General features: G+C 36.7%; 2 protein-coding genes across 2 annotated transcripts; both read left to right on the top strand.

The window, feature by feature from the left end:
• Positions 1–962: 962 nt before the first annotated feature.
• Positions 963–1,907, top strand: LOC123249904 (olfactory receptor 9A4-like). The gene has a single exon (XM_044678999.1). The coding sequence runs from the start codon at positions 963–965 to the stop codon at positions 1,905–1,907; it is 945 nt and encodes a 314-aa protein (XP_044534934.1).
• Positions 1,908–12,563: 10,656 nt separating this feature from the next.
• LOC123250527 (transcription and mRNA export factor ENY2-like) lies at positions 12,564–12,861 on the top strand. The gene has a single exon (XM_044679643.1). It carries the CDS (start codon positions 12,564–12,566, stop codon positions 12,852–12,854), a length of 291 nt encoding a protein of 96 aa, XP_044535578.1. The 3' UTR covers positions 12,855–12,861.
• Positions 12,862–19,453: the final 6,592 nt, after the last annotated feature.

Below are 19,453 nucleotides of genomic sequence, written 5' to 3' on the forward strand. Positions count from 1 at the left end.
TAAGAAGGGCTATAGATTAAGGGCAATCAAAATAGGTTAACTCTTGTTTTATCACAGAAGAATACAAAATAAAGAATTTAGAGCGAGCTCAAAATAAAATTTAAGAAAGTCTGAAGTATATTCATTAGTTAAAGCAAGTGAAAATATGTCAAGACATCTGCTGTGTACTAAGGATACAAATACAAACAAAAAGAAAGATAGTCCTTGCCTTCAAGGTGTTTACAATCTGCTAAAGGAAGACAGCATACAAAAGCAAAAGGGAGATGGAAAGATGCATAATATTGAACATATGAGGAATTTATGGTATAAATAAGCAGAAATAAGTTTCTTTTTCTCAAGAAGCTTATTCCTCAAATGAGCTCTACGGAAGCAGAGGAAAAAAGACAAGATTACAGTTAATAATACTTTCAGGCAATCTGTTATTTTCAGAAGTGTGGACTCTCCTTCCTGAGAGTTGTTCAATATTAGGATTAGACCTCATAACTGTAAAGTGCTTTAAAGCTTACAAAATTCTTTCCTTACTATAGCCCTATAGATGCAAATATTCCTTCCAGTTCCTGTGATTTGTTCATTTGGGTCCCCCCTCTTCTGCCAAAGTCACCGATTTTCTAAACCTAAGTAGGTCATCTTAATGAGTTACTATAATCAGTTTTCTGATAATGGTCCCTGAATGATCAACACATACAATGGCCTTATATAATAGAACTTAACAGAGGGCTTGCCCCAGGGGCACTTGCATGCTATAATGAGTTGAACTTGAGTGAAGAGGCAAGTATTATTTTTCATTTTACAGTCGAGAAAATTGAATTTAAGAGAGGTATAGTCCAATGCTACATCACTGAGGGGAGTTAAAGGTGTGGTTCACATGCTGGTCTTTTGACTCCAAATCCAGTATTTTTTTCACCAAAGTATACAAGCTAACCATTCGCTACTTTCCAGTAATTTCTGTAGCAGAAAGTGGAATGTCTGGCAACCACTCGGGAATTCTGGAATTGAAACTGCTTGGTTTTTCTGGCTCACAAGAGTTCCGCCACATGCTCTTTTCCATATTCTTCCTCCTTTACATGGTGACAATTATTGGAAATTCGCTCATCGTTATTATGGTATGTATGGACTACCGTCTCCACTCTCCCATGTATTTCTTCCTCGGTAACATCTCTGCTATGGAGATTTTAACCACCACCATCGTTATTCCGACTATGTTGGGAGGTTTACTGACTGCCCAAATTCAGACGATGTCTTTTGGTGCATGTATGGCTCAGCTCTTTCTTTTACTTTCTGTGGGGACTTCACAGTTTGTGTTGTTGGCAGCAATGGCTGTAGACCGATATGTAGCTATCTGTAATCCTCTAAGGTACAGTGTCATCATGAACCACCAAGTCTGCCTCTGGGTGGTCATTGTGTCCTGGGTATTTGGGTTTCTGTTCCAAATCTGGCCAATTGTTGCAACCTGCCGGCTTTACTTCTGTGGGCCAAATGAACTGAATCATTTTTACTGTGAGAGAGGCCAGCTGATCAGACTCACTTGTGGTGACAGCAGGTTTCAGCAATTCATCCTCTTTTTGATGGCAGCTTTCGTTCTCTTTGGCTCTTTGCTCCCAACCATAATTTCCTATATATACATCATCTGTACCATCCTGAGGATTCCTTCTGCATCTGGCAGGAGGAAAGCCTTTTCTACGTGTGCCTCCCACTTCACCATGGTAGTGATAGGATATGGAAGTTGCTTATTTCTCTATGTGAAACCCAAGCAGACTGATGCAATTGAGTACAACAAGATGATTTCCCTGATTACATCGGTAGTGACTCCATTGCTGAACCCCTTCATCTTTACTTTGAGGAATGACCAATTTATAGAAGTCTTGAGAGATGGAATGAAACGGTTAAGCCATCTCCTTAAGAAGTAGATGTTTCCAGGACAGATTCTGATGGGAACAATTCATACTGGGACAAACATTAACAGCACTAAAAAAACTGGAATCTCCCAACAGCAATCCTTTCCACAGAATCAAAGTGTAAAAATTTTATGTTAAAATGGTACTAATTGCTTATTTCTAATATTTGATTGAGTAGAATAGTGAACTTTTTATTTTTTATTTTTTAAAACCTTAACTTCTGCTCCTAGGTGGAAGAGTGGTAAGGGTAGGCAATGGGGGTCAAGTGACTTGCACAGGGTCACACAGCTGGGAAGTGTCTGAGGCCGGATTTGAACCTAGGAGCCTCCCTTCTCTAGGCCTGGCTCTCAGTTCACTGAGCTACCCAGCTGCCCCCATTGGCAAACTTTTTAAAGAAGGGGACAAAGGAAAGGAAATGCTCATCTGTCAGTCTGTTTCTAAGGCAACTCTTTCAAACTTTCATTGTATTCGTCAGATTAGGAATAATGTTGTTTGGCTGGATAGAACATTTCAGGGGGTGGAATCTGGCCCATGAGCCATAGTTTGCCTATCACTGGAGTAGAACATTATATATCTGTCTCTTTTATTGCTGCTTTTCTTTGTGTATATCAGTATATATATATGCACATATATATATACGTATATATGCATATATATAACCAACAGATTATAAAATTCTATTTTTAAATTCAATATATCACTCTTTCTCATTTTGTTGATTTGGTTAATCCATTCACATTTAAAATTATAAGAATTAGGTCAATATTTTCCTCCATTTGCCTCTTATTGGATTTTTATTAAGTTATGATTTTCTTCCTCTTCTACCATAAAAGTACTGTTTCTCCAATTAACTTTAGTTTAATCATTTTTAAAGTGATCCTATTCCCTTTGCATCTCTTCTCCTCATCCTTGATCTCCCTTTATGTTTGTTACCCCTTTCCCTTTGGGGTTTTGCTTATTGGTTCCTTTTTCTTTCCTTCTTTTATATAGTTATATAATTCTTTCCTTACCTTTTCCTTCTCGGGCACATAGAGCTCCCCTTTTCCTCTCCTTCAGCTAGTCTTGTTCATTAGTATTTCAAATTTCATTTTTTTTCACTTCTGTCAAGAGACAGTTTCTCTCACTCTTTTCATTATTCATCTTCTCTAACCAATCTAGACCCTTATTCTCAGGTTCACAACTCCTATAATTTTCTATTCTCTCTCTAGTCTCATTCCCTACTACATCCCTGATTATGATACTAATAATGTTTACTCCCCTGATTACCTTTTCCTTCCATTGTCTCAAAATCTCCTCCCTTAGTGCATATCTTTCCATTCCCCCCGGTGCAAAGTGTCCTGAGAAGTTCCAACTCTTCCCTTCCTGGGGTAGGAGGAATTTTTTTTTCCCAGGTATCTTTTTCCTTAAAGGAACATATCTTTTCATCCATAGGAGCATTCATCAGTGGAATCTCCTCCTAACACCAAAGCAAGGTTTCCTTCTTTCCCTTCCCTCTTTTCAATACTCTTTCATTCTCTTCAAACTCTTTCTCTTAAAAACTCTTCTCTTCCTAATAGACCACAGTAGTCACCTTCCCTTCATTGCTAGCTTTTGATTTAATCTGGGCAAATCACACATTCCCTTCTAACTACTTCCTTTCCTGCCCCACTAAATGTACACTCCCATTTTGTAATGTAGTCCCACAAAAATCACTGATTTATCTGTAGTCAGGATGTTGCCAGGTTCTGTTCATAATTCTGCAATCTGGCCTCTTCACCAAATTTTTGCTTTCACCTTTGACTCCTTGGGCAAATTTAGAAAGAAGACTCTTACTCATTTCTTTGCTGTTACTTTGTTGTGGTTGCTGTCTTTAATAACTGCATCTGTATATCAACTCCTGAATTTCTGTTGTTGGAGGTTTTCAAGAAGCAAACAATCTCTTCAGTTTGGGCTTTCTTTCTAAGAATGTATCAAACATTTCTTCATTATTGAATGGCCATCTTTTTTCATTTATGCTTAAACTTGGAATTATGAGGCAAGCCACCCTGGTTTACACCATGAAGTCCATTCATTTTTGGAAAACATTATTCTATTCTTGTCTTGTGTTATTTGAGTTACTTTTCTCTTGTTTTTGAAGGTCTTTCTCCTGATTGCTTACACATATGGTTGTTGTTTTTTTCATGGAATTGATACTTTGGTTTTGTTTTTTTGGAAGAAATTTATTAATTTTTTCAATTTATCATTCATTTTCTGTGTTCAGAAGTTGTTGGTATCCTGTATTACTTTTTGCATTATGATGTTCAATTTTTTCTTCATGATTCTTAGGTTGTTTTTTTTTTATGCATCCTATCTTTTGAGATCAGTATGTTTTGCTTGGACAGGGAACATATTTCCTTTCATTGTCATTGTTTTTGCTTTTCTTCTAGATTGCCCTTTATTTTTGTGCATTTCACTCCCTATTGTTATCTTTTTGTTTCTTTGGCAAAACTTGCCATCACAGATTCCAGTTTTCCTATTCTGTCTCTTATTTTTGTTGTGGCCATAAATTTTGCTCTCATATTTTCACTTCTCTTTTGAAACACTCAGGAACATAGGGCAAGGTAAAAAATACACAAAAAATTATTACCTGATATATAACCTAAACTCACTTAACACCTCTACACCACTTCCTATGCTTTGAATAAATCTGCACTCACTGATCCAGAGACCAGGCATATAGGCTTGCATTAGAACCCAGTTCCATGCCTGCTCCCTCCTTCTTTCTAGCACCTGACCCACCTCCAGAGAAAGAACTGTTGGAGTCAGAATGCAGATCAAAGGAAATGATTTTCCTCTTGTTTATTTGGGTTTCTGTTTGGGGGATTTGATTCTATAAGATTATTCATTTACAAAAATGAACAATATGGAAAAATAAAATTAATAAAAGAAAAAAGAAATAGAAGTCAGAGAAGAATTAAGGACAAAAGTATAATAGATAATGTTTATATGGCACTTTAAGATTTACAACATGCTTTTCATTTGTTATCTTATTTATTCATCATTATGATCTTGAGAAGTAGGTGTTATTATTTCCCCATTTTAGAGATGAAGAAAATAAAGCTGAGAAATGTGAGGAAATTTCTCCCCAAGTCATACAGATAATTGTCTAAGAGAGGATATAGCCTCGGTATTCTTGACTCCATGTCTAGTGCTCTACTATTCCATATTGTCTAGGACTGGAGAGGTGAAAGTCATACTCTACTTTTCTTTATTCAATCCACATCTAGAATATTAATGGTCAATGATGGGTGCCAAATGTTAGGCAGAAAATGATATGGTGATAAATGAGAAACCTTTGGAGGGCTACCTGGATGGTGAAGGACCTCTATACCATCCTATGTAAGGATCAGTTGAAGGACTTGAAAATGGCTGACCTGGAGAAACAAAAGACATATGGGGGTTGGCTAAGGGAGGTGCGCGCGCACACACACACACACACACACACACACACACACACACAAGTTGCCCTCAAATATTTAAAAAAGAAATGACACAACAAAAGGAATGAACTTATTTGTTTTCAGAGAGTCAAAATACAAGTAAAGGGTAGAAGATCCAAAAAACTAAATTAGATTTGATATAAGGAAAGATTTCCTAACAAATCTATTCAAAAGTACAATTTGAAATCTTGAGAAGTGGTTGGCTTCCACTCTGCCAAGGCCTTTAGGCCTTCAATAAAAGCTAGATGAAAATGTGTGATCGATCCATTTCTATTATGTGACATTGGGTAAGTCTTTTAACCTTTTTTGGCTTCTGTTCCTCAATTTTAAAATGATAGGTTAAATAAAGTGACCTCTAAGTTTTCTTTAAACCTGTGTTATAAAGAGGATTCTTATTCAGACATCATTTGAATGAGGCATTTTCTGTTCTTTAAGAACCATGACATTTTGTGATTCTGAGGTGTTTTCGAACATAGACTTTGTATCTGGGGTGATTTTCTATGACTATCTGCAAATTAATGGATGTTTTATATGTACCTCCATATGCCCTGTCTGGTGGGATTTGCAGAGACTTGAGGTTTTTTTTTTTTTTCTCCTCCTGGCTGAAGGATATAAAGGGGTCACCCAGGGTGATGCTTGTCTAACATCATAATCAGGGTCCTTGGTCAATGGGGAAAGCCTCAAGATATTGGAGTCCTTTTAAGACATACCCAGGGGCAGCGACTGCATTGGAGATAAAGACTTCATTGAAGGAGAAGAGAGCTTCCACAGAGGTCTGGGTAAGATGAACGGCAATGCTGCTGGCTAAAGAGTTTTTAGTGGTGGCGGAAAACTTACAACTAGCAGAGAGGAGTTGCCTGATGCTGTGGGAAGCAGTTTGCTAAGCCAGGGATGCTGGAGTTGCTGTCTAAACTTACTGTGTCTCTATATCAGAAAGTGTGAAGGAAAAGAACGCAGAAGATGGACTCCACATGGAGTGACCTACAGCTTAAAGCCAGAGTTGAGGCAAATACCTCCATCCTTGAGACCACAACGGATCTTAAAGGAGAGACTGAAATGTTACTTTTACCACTGGCTGTATCAATTCAATAAAAGAAATTTCCTCTTTGGTGCCTCTCAGATATCCCAATGATTTTTTTTAAACCTTACTTTCCATCTTGGTGTCAATACTGTGTATTGGCACCAAGGTAGAAGAGTGGTGAAGGCTAGGCAATGGGGGTCAAGTGACTTGCCCAGGGTCACACAGCTAGGAAGTGTCTGAGGCCAGATTTGAACCTAGGACCTCCTGTCTCTAAGCCTGGCTCTCAATTCACTGAGCCACCCAGCTTCTCCCCCCACTGTTTTTTTATACGAAGGTAAATGGGGTTAAGATAAACCTAATGCCTATTATTTTTCCTAATTTTACCTTGCTATCTTCTTTTAATTAAATTCTTTGCTCTGTGATTTGTTGACCATTAAGAATGTTCATTCCTAGAGGGCCTTCTTGGCATTCCCAAATGCTTACCACACTGTCTGGTACCTTGTAAACAGGTATTGCTTGTTTTTTTAAACCCTTACCTTCTGTCTTAAAATAAATACTGTATAGTGGTTCCAAAGCAGAGGAGTGGTAAGAGGTAGCCAATGATTAAGTGTTTGCACAGGTAGGAAGTGTCTGAGATCAGATTTAAACCCAGGACCTCCTGTCTCTAGGCTTGGCTCTCAATCTACTGAGCCACTTAGCTGCCCCCACATGCATTCATTGCTTAATGACCAAATGATAGGTTTCTACATGTTCTGTGACTAAACAATGTACACTACATTGAGATATTAAGTCATATTTACAAAATTAGTGGGCAACTCGATGGAACAGTGGATAGAATGCCAGGAGTCAGAAAGACTCCTATTCCCAAGTTCAAATCTGGCCTCAGACACTTTCTGGTTGTGCGACTCTGGTATAAGTCACATAATTTTATTTGCCTTAGTTTCCTTATCTATCTAAGCTGGAAAAGGAAATGGCAAACCTCTGAAACCACAAAGATTCAGACATGATTGGAAAATGACTAAACATTAACAAAATTCATATTATCCAGTCTTCTTTACACTGAATTTTGTGAGTAGCATAATTGAGCTAACATAGGAATTTTAAACTGTAATTTATTTTAACAGTTTATAAAAGATCATTCAACTGAAATTTAGTTTGAGAAACCTTACCATAATCGGAATTAATTTCAGATTAGCATCAGATTTTGGATGCTTTACACCCTTGGTATATAGAAGCAAATGATTGAGTCTTGAAGAATTCTCACATTTAGGATACAGAAAGTAAAAAGTAAAAAAAAATTATATGTACACATATTATGTATATATTATATACATACAATGAAAAAGTTAGGAAGATGTTGAACAGAGACAAATGGACAAAGATCATATACTTTTTTTTAAATTTTAAACCCTTAACTTCTGTGTATTGACTTATAGGTGGAAGATTGGTAAGGGTAGGCAATAGGGGTCAAGTGACTTGCCCAGGGTCACACAGCTGGGAAGTGTCTGAGGCCGGATTTGAACTTAGATCATATACTTTCTTGATAAATCATCTCCTGGGTTTTGTCTGAATGTATGATGGCTTTGATTTAGACCAGCGGTTCCCAAACTTTTTTGGCTTACCGTCCCCTTTCCAGAAAAAATATTACTTAGCGCCCCCTGTCACAAACTATCACGGCCCCCTTACAGTTATTCACTGCCCCCAAATGCACCTGTGGCCATCACTACTACCCCTAGATCGCTGTAGCACCCACCAGGGGGTGGTGGCACCCACTTTGGGAATCACTGGTTTAGACTAATATGGATGTCTGATTAAGTCTTGTGAGGAATAGCTATCCACAACTTAAAATTACACCAATTATGATAAATAAATATGACATTTAAGAGTTTCAAGATGTACCCTTGGCACTGGTATACAAGTTTTTATTTTTTAACAAGCTTTTATTAAGCACCTGCTTCATATGAGGCACTGTGCTGAGCACTGGGTATAGAAAAGAAGACCCAAACCATTCCCTTTTCCTAAAGATCTCCCAGTTTACTTAACCTTTCAGGGTCTTCCCTGGATAGAAAAGGGGGAATTATAACAACTATCAAGGGTGATCAGGGTTGGTGTTCCTTCATCATCTGCTACTAGGGAGAATACATAGATACTGTCACATCACTGTATACCTATATCTCCCTAGGCTCTTTTTGTTTATAACAAAGACAACATGCAAACAATGGAAAAACATAAAAGAAATAGGAAAAATTGTGTTAAGGACATTTTGGAAGGAGAAATTAGCTCATGCATTTGTGAACTTGCTGCATGAAATAATCCATGTGTTATTATAGAGTTAAGAAAAAGATTCAGTATTTGCATGATGACAGTACTCTTGTTTGGAACCCCAAAGATAGGAAGGTTGATATGGGATGCTAGGGCATTATAAAGGTTTAGTGTAGTGAAAAAAGGACCTCAACAAAAATTCTGCCTCAGATACTTACTAGTAGTTTATCCTCAAGTAATCTGACTTCTCTTTGCCTCATTTTTCTTTTATATAAATAAAGGAGTTGGATTTGATAATTCTTTAAGGTTCCTAAAACCTCTAACTCTATGATCATATGATTAATGATAACATAGTACTATGAATTTTGATAGAGTAATACTAAGATAAATGTGGAAGCTCTTATGATTCTCTTAAAAGAATACCTTTAGAATTCTGAATCCTAATACCATTTTGCATACCATCTATATGAATCTGCATTTTATTAGTCCTTTTTAGTCTTTGCTATTAGATGAAAGGTTGTGTTGTTAGGAGGTGAACAACAATATGTGGCAAGAAGATCCAATGACTGGGATGTGGGTGTAATATTTTGCTTATATATGTTAAACAACTATAGTTAATTTTTAAGAGGGGTAATTATTAATGAGTAATTAGGAAATTATTTCCTGGATCCCCTGGGAAAACAACCTATCTCTAGATTCTAGAGGATAGGCAATAAAAAGAACTTATAAATGTTTCTTGATATAAAAAAAGAAATCTAATTTCAAAATAATAGGAGAGAGAGAGAGAGAAAGAGAGAGAGAGAGAGAGAGAGAGAGAGAAAGAGAGAGAGAGAGATGACAAATGGGAAACAAAGATGGTAATATATAATAACATAATAGGGACAAGTAGAATGCGGAAGCCCAAACAGCTAATTACATCGAATAATAGTCAGATGAACACATGCATGGAAAAGGGGACATTTCCCAAGAGGCCCTGGGTATGAAAGGTCCATAAGCTCCCTTTGTCATTAATAAAAAAAATCCCTTTCAAGAAATGTCTCATTTTTATCATTACTTCTTATTAAAAATTAACTTGTGTTTATACTGATGTGGAAGTCACCTAGTTAATAAATATTGCAATCCTTCTACCCTTTAATGTATGGCATTATCAACTACTTTTGTCAAAATAGTTCACCTACTGGCCAACTTTCTGGTACTGAATTTCTCTGAACTTAGGGATGTTAAGCATAGTAACCCTATCACCAGCTCCATCCTTTCCAGCTTTATAGGAGCTGCCCACATTTGCCTTTTTCTTGAGTGGCTTTAGAAAAAACCCAGGATTGCTTCCCCAACAGAATATTCTTTTGGTAAAGGATCTTTATCATATATTTAAATAAAATATTATTGCATTAGTATTAAAATAATAATGAGCAGTACTGAACCTTTAAGTTCATTGCTATTGGAATTCCTAGTTGTAGAAACTTCTACTAAATGCGGTGCATGTTGGTGGCATTTTCTCTGCAACTATAATACTAGGGAGTTCCCAAGATCATTGAGAGTTTAAGTGACTTGCCTAGGGTTACACAATCTGCTCTGGATGTCAGATATATGTGCACTTTCTGCCTCCAAAGCTCACTCTCTATTACTCTACATAGTATCTCTAAGATGCTGACTATGATATTATGATAAGAATGTCATCATATCTGAAGTGACACCAATTTTTGTGTATAATTCCATATAGTTCCATATAGTCAAATATCGGACTAGTCAACTTTATAAACATGCAGCCAGCGAGTATCCTTATTTAGTGGCCCTATTTCTATTTGAGTTTTATTGTAGATGGAATTTTAGCTGGGACTTGAGGGAAACCAGGGAGGCCAGGAGTTAGAGACAAGGAAAGAGAACATTCCAAGATAACCAGATTGGATAACCAGAGTGACTGCTACTGCTTGTTATCAGTAATTGGTGACCTACTTAACTATTATTTCCAAGACCATCTTGAGTGATATATATCCAGCTGGTTTTATTCAGTACTAAGGCCAGGAATAGCTGGGAGTAGCAAGCTTGGTCAGCATTCCACTTAGAATAATTAGCTAAGCAAGCCACAGCTGGGCTGACTTGTGTTGCCATTGTGAGTGGGGGTGTGAACAAGGGAGTAGAATAGAGGTTTAAGTATTAGGAAGAAAGCTTTCTGTTTGCCAGTAGTAATTAGACTAGTTATCTCGAGATCTCTTTATCATCTCTGATAATCTGATGAGGATTGTTTAGTTGATAAGGAAATAATGGACACTGAACATCTTTTAGCTCATGCTTCTAGCTCTGGCTCCAGGAGCATGGAGTTTATTATATATATTTCAAGACTCATTTCACACAAAAGAACCCTCCCCAAACTTTGCAGATGCTCAGAAGTTATAAATTATGTCATATCAAAACACAAAAGGTCTCACTGGCTTCAGAACAGACCAAGGCCAAGGCTGAATTTTGACTGGGTTCTTATCAGAAAGCCAAGTTGGGGAATATTTTTCTCAAGGTTGAATTGCCCCTGCTAAGGTTTTGGCCTTGGCTATACCAGGCAGCTGCATTCCTGGCCAAAGGGGGAGAGTGTTAACCTTTTAAATGCTGACCCACTAGGAACCTAAAGCTCTTCAATAAGGCCACAATACTTTTCAATAAGAAATCACAAGGATCACAAAAGGGATCAAAAGAGGAGTCTCAGATTTTTATTTATTCTCTTATTGGCTTCCCACATAGTTATAGCTATAAAGCCCATGGGCAAACTTGGTTGTGTGAGGGAGATTCAGACCTAGGAAAACTTTGAGCACATAAGAGTATTTTTCTATTGTTTTGTATCTTGGGATGTAGTCACATATGTAACTTTCTCACTTAGTACACCAACCCAGATGAAGGCAAGAAAGGAAGTTATATGTTACACTTGCATTTTCCTTCATCTTTGGCATCTTCTATGTTGCAACTATACTTCACAGCTTCCTGTTAAGTGGAAATCAGCCTTCTGGAATAAGTGATCCTGCGTAACCAAGTGCCTGATAACTACCCCCATCACCCACCCATATCACAGATACTGGGGCAAAAACTCACTACTGGACAAAAACTCTCAAAAAACTCAAAAGCACTCTGGCAGAAAACAGTCATAGTCCAACATCTCGCACCATCAGCTAAGATCATTTCTAAATGGATATATAACTTTGACATTAAGGAGAATATTATAAACAAATTAGAGAAGTAAGGAAGAAATTATTTGTTGCCTCTATCTAACTATAAGAGTTCATGGTCAAACAAAAGATAAGAATCATAGAGAAATCTGAGTTTCAGAGAGTTTCTGCAGCTACCTCAATTGAACTGTGAATAAACTAGCTCCAATTCAGTACATCTGGTACACACCATTACAGCAAAGAGTTCCTTTCAATTCTAGAGCTAAACAAAAAGTTGTTCATTATTTGGTAAAAATTATAGGGAAAACTGGAAAGATGTATGGAGAAACTAGGTATAGACCAAAACATTACACATTAACCAAGATAATATCAAAATGGATACATGACCTAGGCATAAAGGGAGATATAAGCAAATTAGAGGAAGAAGGAGTATATTGTCTTTCAGATATAGATAGATAGATAGATAGATAGATAGATAGATAGATAGATAGATATACAGGAGAATAATTTATGAATAAACAACAGATTGAAAGCATTGTGAGATGTAAAATGGATAATACATTAAACTGAAAAGTTTTTATACAAATAAAACAAATGTAGTTAAGATTATAAGGAAATCAGTAAATTGGGGAGGGGTTCAGAGACAATTCCTTGGATAGAGGTCTAATATCTAAAATATAGGGAGAACTTTGTCAAATTTATAAGAATATGAGCCATTTTCCAATTGGCAAATGGTCAAAAGACATGAACAGACCGAGAGAAGAATACGATTATCAAAATGAACAAAGATGCACAGATAAGAGCAACTATTAAACAGAAATTGATAGAAACTGGAGAACAAGAATGGCTTAAAGAGTTGTTAAGAGTTAAATTAATTGAATGTGGCTGGAAAGATCAATTAAAGGCTCATTGTAAAGATGTGATTAAAGAAAAAGAGTTAGAATATGTTACTGTTGATGACTTGGTGACAGAGATAACTCCAAAAGGCAGAGCACTTGTACCTGACAGTGTGAAGAAGGAGCTTTTACAAAGAATAAGAACTTTCCTTGCTCAGCAGGCCAGCCAATAAGTTGGGTTGGGACACTGCTGCCATGTAATTTGATTTCTTTAGTGCATAAAAAATACATGCCATAAAAAAGACATGAATAGTCATTTTTTGGATGAATAAATTAAAGGTGTATATATAACCATATAAAACGCTCTAAATCATTATTGATTAGAGAAATGTAAATCACAACAACTTATCATCTCACACTTATCAGATTGGTTAAACTTACAAATGGGCAAAATGAAAAATGTTAGAAGGGATATAGAAAAATGGGACATTGATACATTTTTAGTGGATCTGTGAACTGATTTAACCATTTTGAAAAATGATCTGGAAGAGGGGTGGGATGGAGGGAGATGGAAAAAAGAGAAGGAATATCTTTGACTGAAAAAATATTTTTTAAGTTATCTTGTAATGTAAACATCGATAGCCAACCCAAGCTATAATTTCAATAATGAAATTTCATGATTCCAATATATCAAGATCAGAACCACAGATTAATGTAAATAATGCAAATATTGTTGATCCTAAATGATAGTATGAGTGAATATCACTCTAACTATACACGTTGGGGGGCAGCTGGGTAACTCAGTGGATTGAGAGCCAGGCCTAGAGAAGGGAGGTCCTGGGTTCAAATCTGGCCTCAGACACTTCCCATTTGTGTGACCCTGGGCAAGTCACTTAACCCCCATTGCCTAGCCCTTACCACTCTTCTGCCTTGGAGCAAATGCACAGTATTGCCTTCAAGACCGAAGGTAAGGGTTTAAATAATAAACAAACAAACAAATAAGTAAATATACACGTTGGCCACAAGTATAAATGTGTCCTTCCAGACTTCTTTGTATGATCAGTCCACCTATGGATGTGTATTTTTTTGAGAGAATGCCTCAGGTTAGATGGAAGAAATATTTTGTTGCTACTCTTTTTACTGTGCTATTCCATTAGATGTTTTTGTTCTGAACTAAATATATCTTCTAGCTAAAACTATCAGAGGTAAACACAGTAGTGGAAAATTATGAATTATTGTTTTTAGTAAATGAAGACCCACAGAATATCTTGAACTGGAATAGCCTTCCCAAGTGAATGCTATCTGTCATGAAACTTGTAATGGGGAGTATACCTGGACGATGCAACTATATTAACCATTAAAATACAAACAAAAAATAAAAATAGAACATAAAAGAATAAAATCCAGCTTTTTCAAGAACAAAAAAGTGAACATATTTAACAACAATAATAGCTAGCATTTATATGGCACCTACTATGTGCCAGGCATTGTGCTAAGATCGTTACAAATTTTATCTCATTTGTGCCTCACAAACAACCCTGAGAGGTAGATGTTATTATTATCCCCATTTTATAGTTGAAGATACTGAGGCAAGCAGGGGTTAAGTGACTTGTCTAAAGTCCCATAGCTAGTAAGTGTCTGAGGTCGGATCTGAATTTGGAACCTCCTGACTTCAGGTCCAGTGCTCTATCCACTGCACCCTTAACTGCCTCTCTAACATATTGTCTTTATTCCCTATAATAGTGATTCATGACGTATTTAGCTATTACGGCTTTATTGTAATTTGTTAAGAATTTAGAAAAGAGTGAAATATTTAAATTGTATTTTGATTATTAAAATGGAAAATAAATGTTGCTATAAACAACTCTGTAAGAAATTGCCTTGGATTCCACCCCACTGCTAGCTGAGACAGGCTCTTATTCAGCCATAATGATGAATTAGAATATGAGATGTACCAAGCTTTGGTGCTCTCCCAATAGGACAATTTGGAGTGATACCATGAGGAGTAACTGGACTTGCTACTTTGAGCAGAATAGGGCTATTCCTGGTTTACAAAGGTACAGTTACTAATCTGCTCTCACCAGGACATTTCTCACCATGAACTCCAAACACCAATTTGATCAAGATACCAGATCAAACCAAAACCAAATCACCTTGGCATTTATTTTCCAGTTAAATATACCCCAAATGCTTTCTGCGTGTGATTTATTTGATCATTAAAAACAATGCTGTAAATAGCCATAATAGCAATTATTAAGCCCATTTTACAGGGGAGACTTCAGCAAGGTTCCCATAGCCACATAGAGGTGTCAGAAGTGAGAGTGGCACCCAAGTCTTCCCAAACCCAGGTCTAACAAGCTTTCAGCTATGTCATACTGCCTCATACACTCCAATTGTCAACTCTTAACTCAGATTAAGGATCCCCTTGAAATATAATGAGACAATCAATAATTGGTGAATACTTTAGGTATTAACAGGTATCTTCCATACTTTCCCTTCCATGCTTGGGAGTTCACAAAAGATGGCACTCACCTAAAGGATATAATGAAATGGAGAACTTATAGAATAGTCCCAAAGTAGAATGCTCTCTGAAGAAATGGGGAGAGAAAAAGAAAAGAGAAGTTATACTTTCTGCCTTTCATTTGGAACATCATATTCAATCTCTCTCCTCTAACACAATTGTGATTCTGCTTCAATTGAGGACCTTTGGTCTTATCTTCTCAGGAAGCAGACCTTCAAGACACTTCCTAACTACTGGAAAACTAAGTCATCCCAGCAACTCCTTTGGATCTCATTATGCACTGGCCTTTCATATTACAATAGAAGCATGTTTAGGGCAAGAATTCTCTCGTCTTGGTCACTCAGAACTATCCACAAATCTATACAATATTCCTAATTTTTCATCTTCCATGTGCCCTCCACCAGAAGATTGTGGTTTTGACAGTTCTGAGTGTTAGGGTGCTTTTCTTACAACTTAGTCAAAATCTCTCTTCCTACAAAATCTACCCTGTGATCCTAATGTTGCCCTCTTGAGCCAGATAGAATATGTGTAATTAAATCTAATGACTTGTAATTTCTTTTTCATTTGATTTTTCATTTAACCACTAAATCCTTGGCCTGCCACAACTGAAGACCTTAAAATTATGACAATATTTGCAATTACCTAGCTTTTTATAATGAACTGACATGATTTTCTCTGCCAGATAACATTGCTCCAACTATCCCTTCTAATTAGATTTTCAATTCTGATTCATCCATGTGCCCAAGCTTCCTGGAATGTCCTAGTTCTAGTTTGGACTCCCTAGCATTAATGAGCCAAATGATTATTTTGAGGTGGGTCACCTTGCCACCTTTTCTTGATCTGGTCTGGATTGCCTGTGTCATTCATTAGCACGTTTCTTCACTAAAAGAAACTTTTCCAAAGTGAGAACTGATTGGTCACAAGTGGAAAGAAACCAAAGTTTCTCCTGCTTTCCCCAGACAGTGCTAAGGGGAATTCCTTCCCCTGGGCTCGCTCATTAAGAATAAACCTTAGTCAGGAATCCTCTTGGGGAGACAGAAATAGAGGGAGAGTAAGGGCATGAAAAGGGCTACTCTCAGCATCCCTATTAATGGACTTTTTTCTTGAGACCTTTGCTGAAGTATTATCTGTGCCCAAACCAAACCAGAGAAGCAGTTGAGGCACTGATCAATGCAGGACACCCCCTTCACTGAGACTTAGTGTTTTCTAGGAAATCTTGGCCCCTTTGTAATTGGTGTGTATAAATGGAGATTTTGAACCCTTGGACTTCATCCCCCAGAAGTCTCTTAGTATTTCCCAAAATTCTCTTTAATCTCTCCTGCACCTCCATGTTTGCATGGTCACGTTATTGTTTTTTAAGCTCTGTAGCTCTGCCCCCTCACTCTCTTCTTTACGAGCATGGCTGAAGTTAGTTTAGCACTTTTTTACTCTAGTTTTATGTTAGTTTAATATTAATAAAATTTTATAAAATATAATACCTTGGTTATTGAATATTAATTTTCATCTCCACAGGTGTTTTCTTCACTGACTCCCTTTGCGAAAGAGGGATACCTTATGAAATAAGATCAAGTTTTGAAGACCGACATCTTATTTTGGATGGGGCTTAGACAGTTTTCTTTTGGTCTGCATCTTCTAATATATCTACTGTGCGATGATAGCTCTAGCTCTCCCCTCAGTCAAAGGCAGTAACAGATGATGCACACAAATGTTGAGAGGGTGAAGAACAAAATGGCAATAGCCATGTATTATAACAACTGTGTTACTATACTACACGTATTCCTATTTGGTGGAGACTAGGCTGATATTAACTCTACAATTTACCATAGCATTGTATTTACATGTTTGTGCAAAGGGAAATCAGAAAATTAATTAGTCAACCAATACATTTATTAATCAAAAAGCCTTTTAAAGAGTTTTTGATGTGCCAAGGACTAGTCTGAGCCTTGAACATACAAAAAAAGGCAGAAACAATTGATGTCTTCAAGGATCTCACATTTGAATGGCTGACAATGTGTAAATAACTAGGTCCTTAAGTATTTATGTATATATGCATATGCACATATACATATATATGTGTATTTTTATGTATAATATACATATACATGTAAATATGCACAACAAGGTAGATTCATATGTGTAATGTGTATATATCTGCATGTACATGCATAAATAGATATATATGTATATCAGATGTTATCTTAGACATGACCTAATCTAAATATTTAGTTTTTTACTCAAGGAAATTGAGTTCCAGAGTTAGATTTGTTTGAAATTAGTTGAATTATTAGTTCAAATATATGGTATTCCATGGCCTGAAGTCAATCCAAAAGGCAGTCTATGGTTAAGTAACCTAAGAAGCTGTCTAAGTACAATTTAATTGGAGGACAAAGTACCTAAGAACTCCTATCTTTTCAAAAATTTTATAAATGACTTTGATGAAGGAATAGATATAATTCTTACCAAATTTATATTTGGTGTTAAACTGGGACAGATAGCTAATATGCTGGATTCCAGAAGTAGGTTGTAAAAAGAAAAGATCTCAATAGGCTAGGATGAGGGTTCTCATAAAATAGAATTTATCAGAGATAAATAAAAATCTTCTATTTGAATTTAAAGAAACCAACTACAAAAGTATAAGGAGAAAGAAATATGGATAAATAATCATTGAAATGGAAAAGACCTGGGTTTTTTAATGGACTTCAAGATACACCAAAACTAACAGAATGTAGGTTGCAACATCTAAAAAGGTGAAGGTGATTTCCCACTATACTCAACACTGTTCAAATCACTTCTAGAGTTTCCACTGACAAAAGTTCCAAACCTCTCCATGTTTTCATAGTTTCATGAGTTTCTCTGCCTAAAACAATTCATTCTCCAGTGGCCAGAGTTCTCAAGATGATACCTTTTTCTTATAATATCTAAGCTGGTCCTTAAGTAACAGATATATACTTTGTCAGTCTATACCAAAGGTGTTACCATGGTTTTAGGACCTTGTTACTTCATTGTGATATCCTTTGAGAAACCAACATCATCTCCACAGCATGCCATGATGAGGCTCTGAAGTAGGACTTTGAAAAATAAAGCCCAAAAGGTCAATAAAATGCTAGATATCATTAAAGGAGCTATCCTTCCAAAGATTGATAGGATACAAGTGGTATCAGAAGGAAAGTATTTTGGCAGAAACTTATAGAAGAGCAGGAAGAGAAAGAATCTGAACATTGCTTAGCAAGGAGGCTATTTTGGCAATCCACATATTAAAGAAATTGAGAGAAAAGATTAAGCACATTGGGCAAGAATAAAGATGATCTGGGAAGTGGTACTAGTAGGTGTATATAGAAATGGGAGAAGGGGGAAGAATTAAAAGATTCAGAATAAATTTTCTGATTTAAGGAATGGTGGCATTTTTGACTAACATGTGTTTCATGAAAACTACCAGGTTTGTGGGTATGTCTCATTTATCAGCAGGGCATTAAAGTGGACCTGTCCTTTGATGTAGGGCTTCAAGACCAAAGAAAGAAGGATATTAATAGTAATAACTACCATTTCTATTATGGTCAAATGAGAGTTAAAAGGGGAACTCAAACCTGGGGTCTTTAGACTCTAAATTCATTACTCTTTCCATCAATGTTAAAACAGGCTAATTCTTTTTTTTTTTCAGGTACCCTTGCAGCAGAGAGTAGGACAATTGCTAACAACACAGGAGTTTTGGAATTGAGACTGTTTGGCTTTTCTGGCTCACAAAGTGTCTGCCACATGCTATTTTTCATATTTTTCCTCTCATGTGTAGTGATAATTGGAAATTCAGTCATCATTATTATGGTGCATATGAACTATCATCTCTACTCCCTCATTGTACTTCTGACTCAGTAACCTCTCTGCTCTGGAGATTTTTAGCACAGCTAAAAAAAGTTATTCCAACTATGCTGGGAGGTTTGCTGACCACCCAAATTCAGACAATTTCCTTTGGCTCAACTCTACCATTTACTTTCTGTGGGGACTTCAGAGTTTGTGTTGTTGGCAGCAATGGCTGTACATTGATATGCAGCTATCTGCAATCCCCTGAGGTACAGCGTCACCATGAACCACCAAGTCTGCCTCTGGCTGGTAATCAAGTACTGGGTATTTGGGTTTCTCTTCCAAATCTGGTCAGTTGTTGCGACATGCCGTCTTTACTTCTGTGGGTCAAAGGTACTGAATTACTTTTTACTGTGAGGGAGGCCAGCTGCTCAGACTCAATTGTGGTGACAGCAGGTTTCAGCAATTCATCCTTTCCTTGATGGCGGCATTTGTTCTTTTTGGTACTCTGCTCCC

This window comes from Gracilinanus agilis, chromosome 5 (genome assembly GCF_016433145.1).
Source record: "Gracilinanus agilis isolate LMUSP501 chromosome 5, AgileGrace, whole genome shotgun sequence".
NCBI lineage: Eukaryota > Metazoa > Chordata > Mammalia > Didelphimorphia > Didelphidae > Gracilinanus > Gracilinanus agilis.

Excerpts from the sequence above, each read along its gene's own strand:
- LOC123249904 (XM_044678999.1), top strand. The coding sequence starts at position 963 with ATGTCTGGCAACCACTCGGGAATTCTGGAATTGAAACTGCTTGGTTTT.
- LOC123250527 (XM_044679643.1), top strand. The coding sequence starts at position 12,564 with ATGAACAAAGATGCACAGATAAGAGCAACTATTAAACAGAAATTGATA.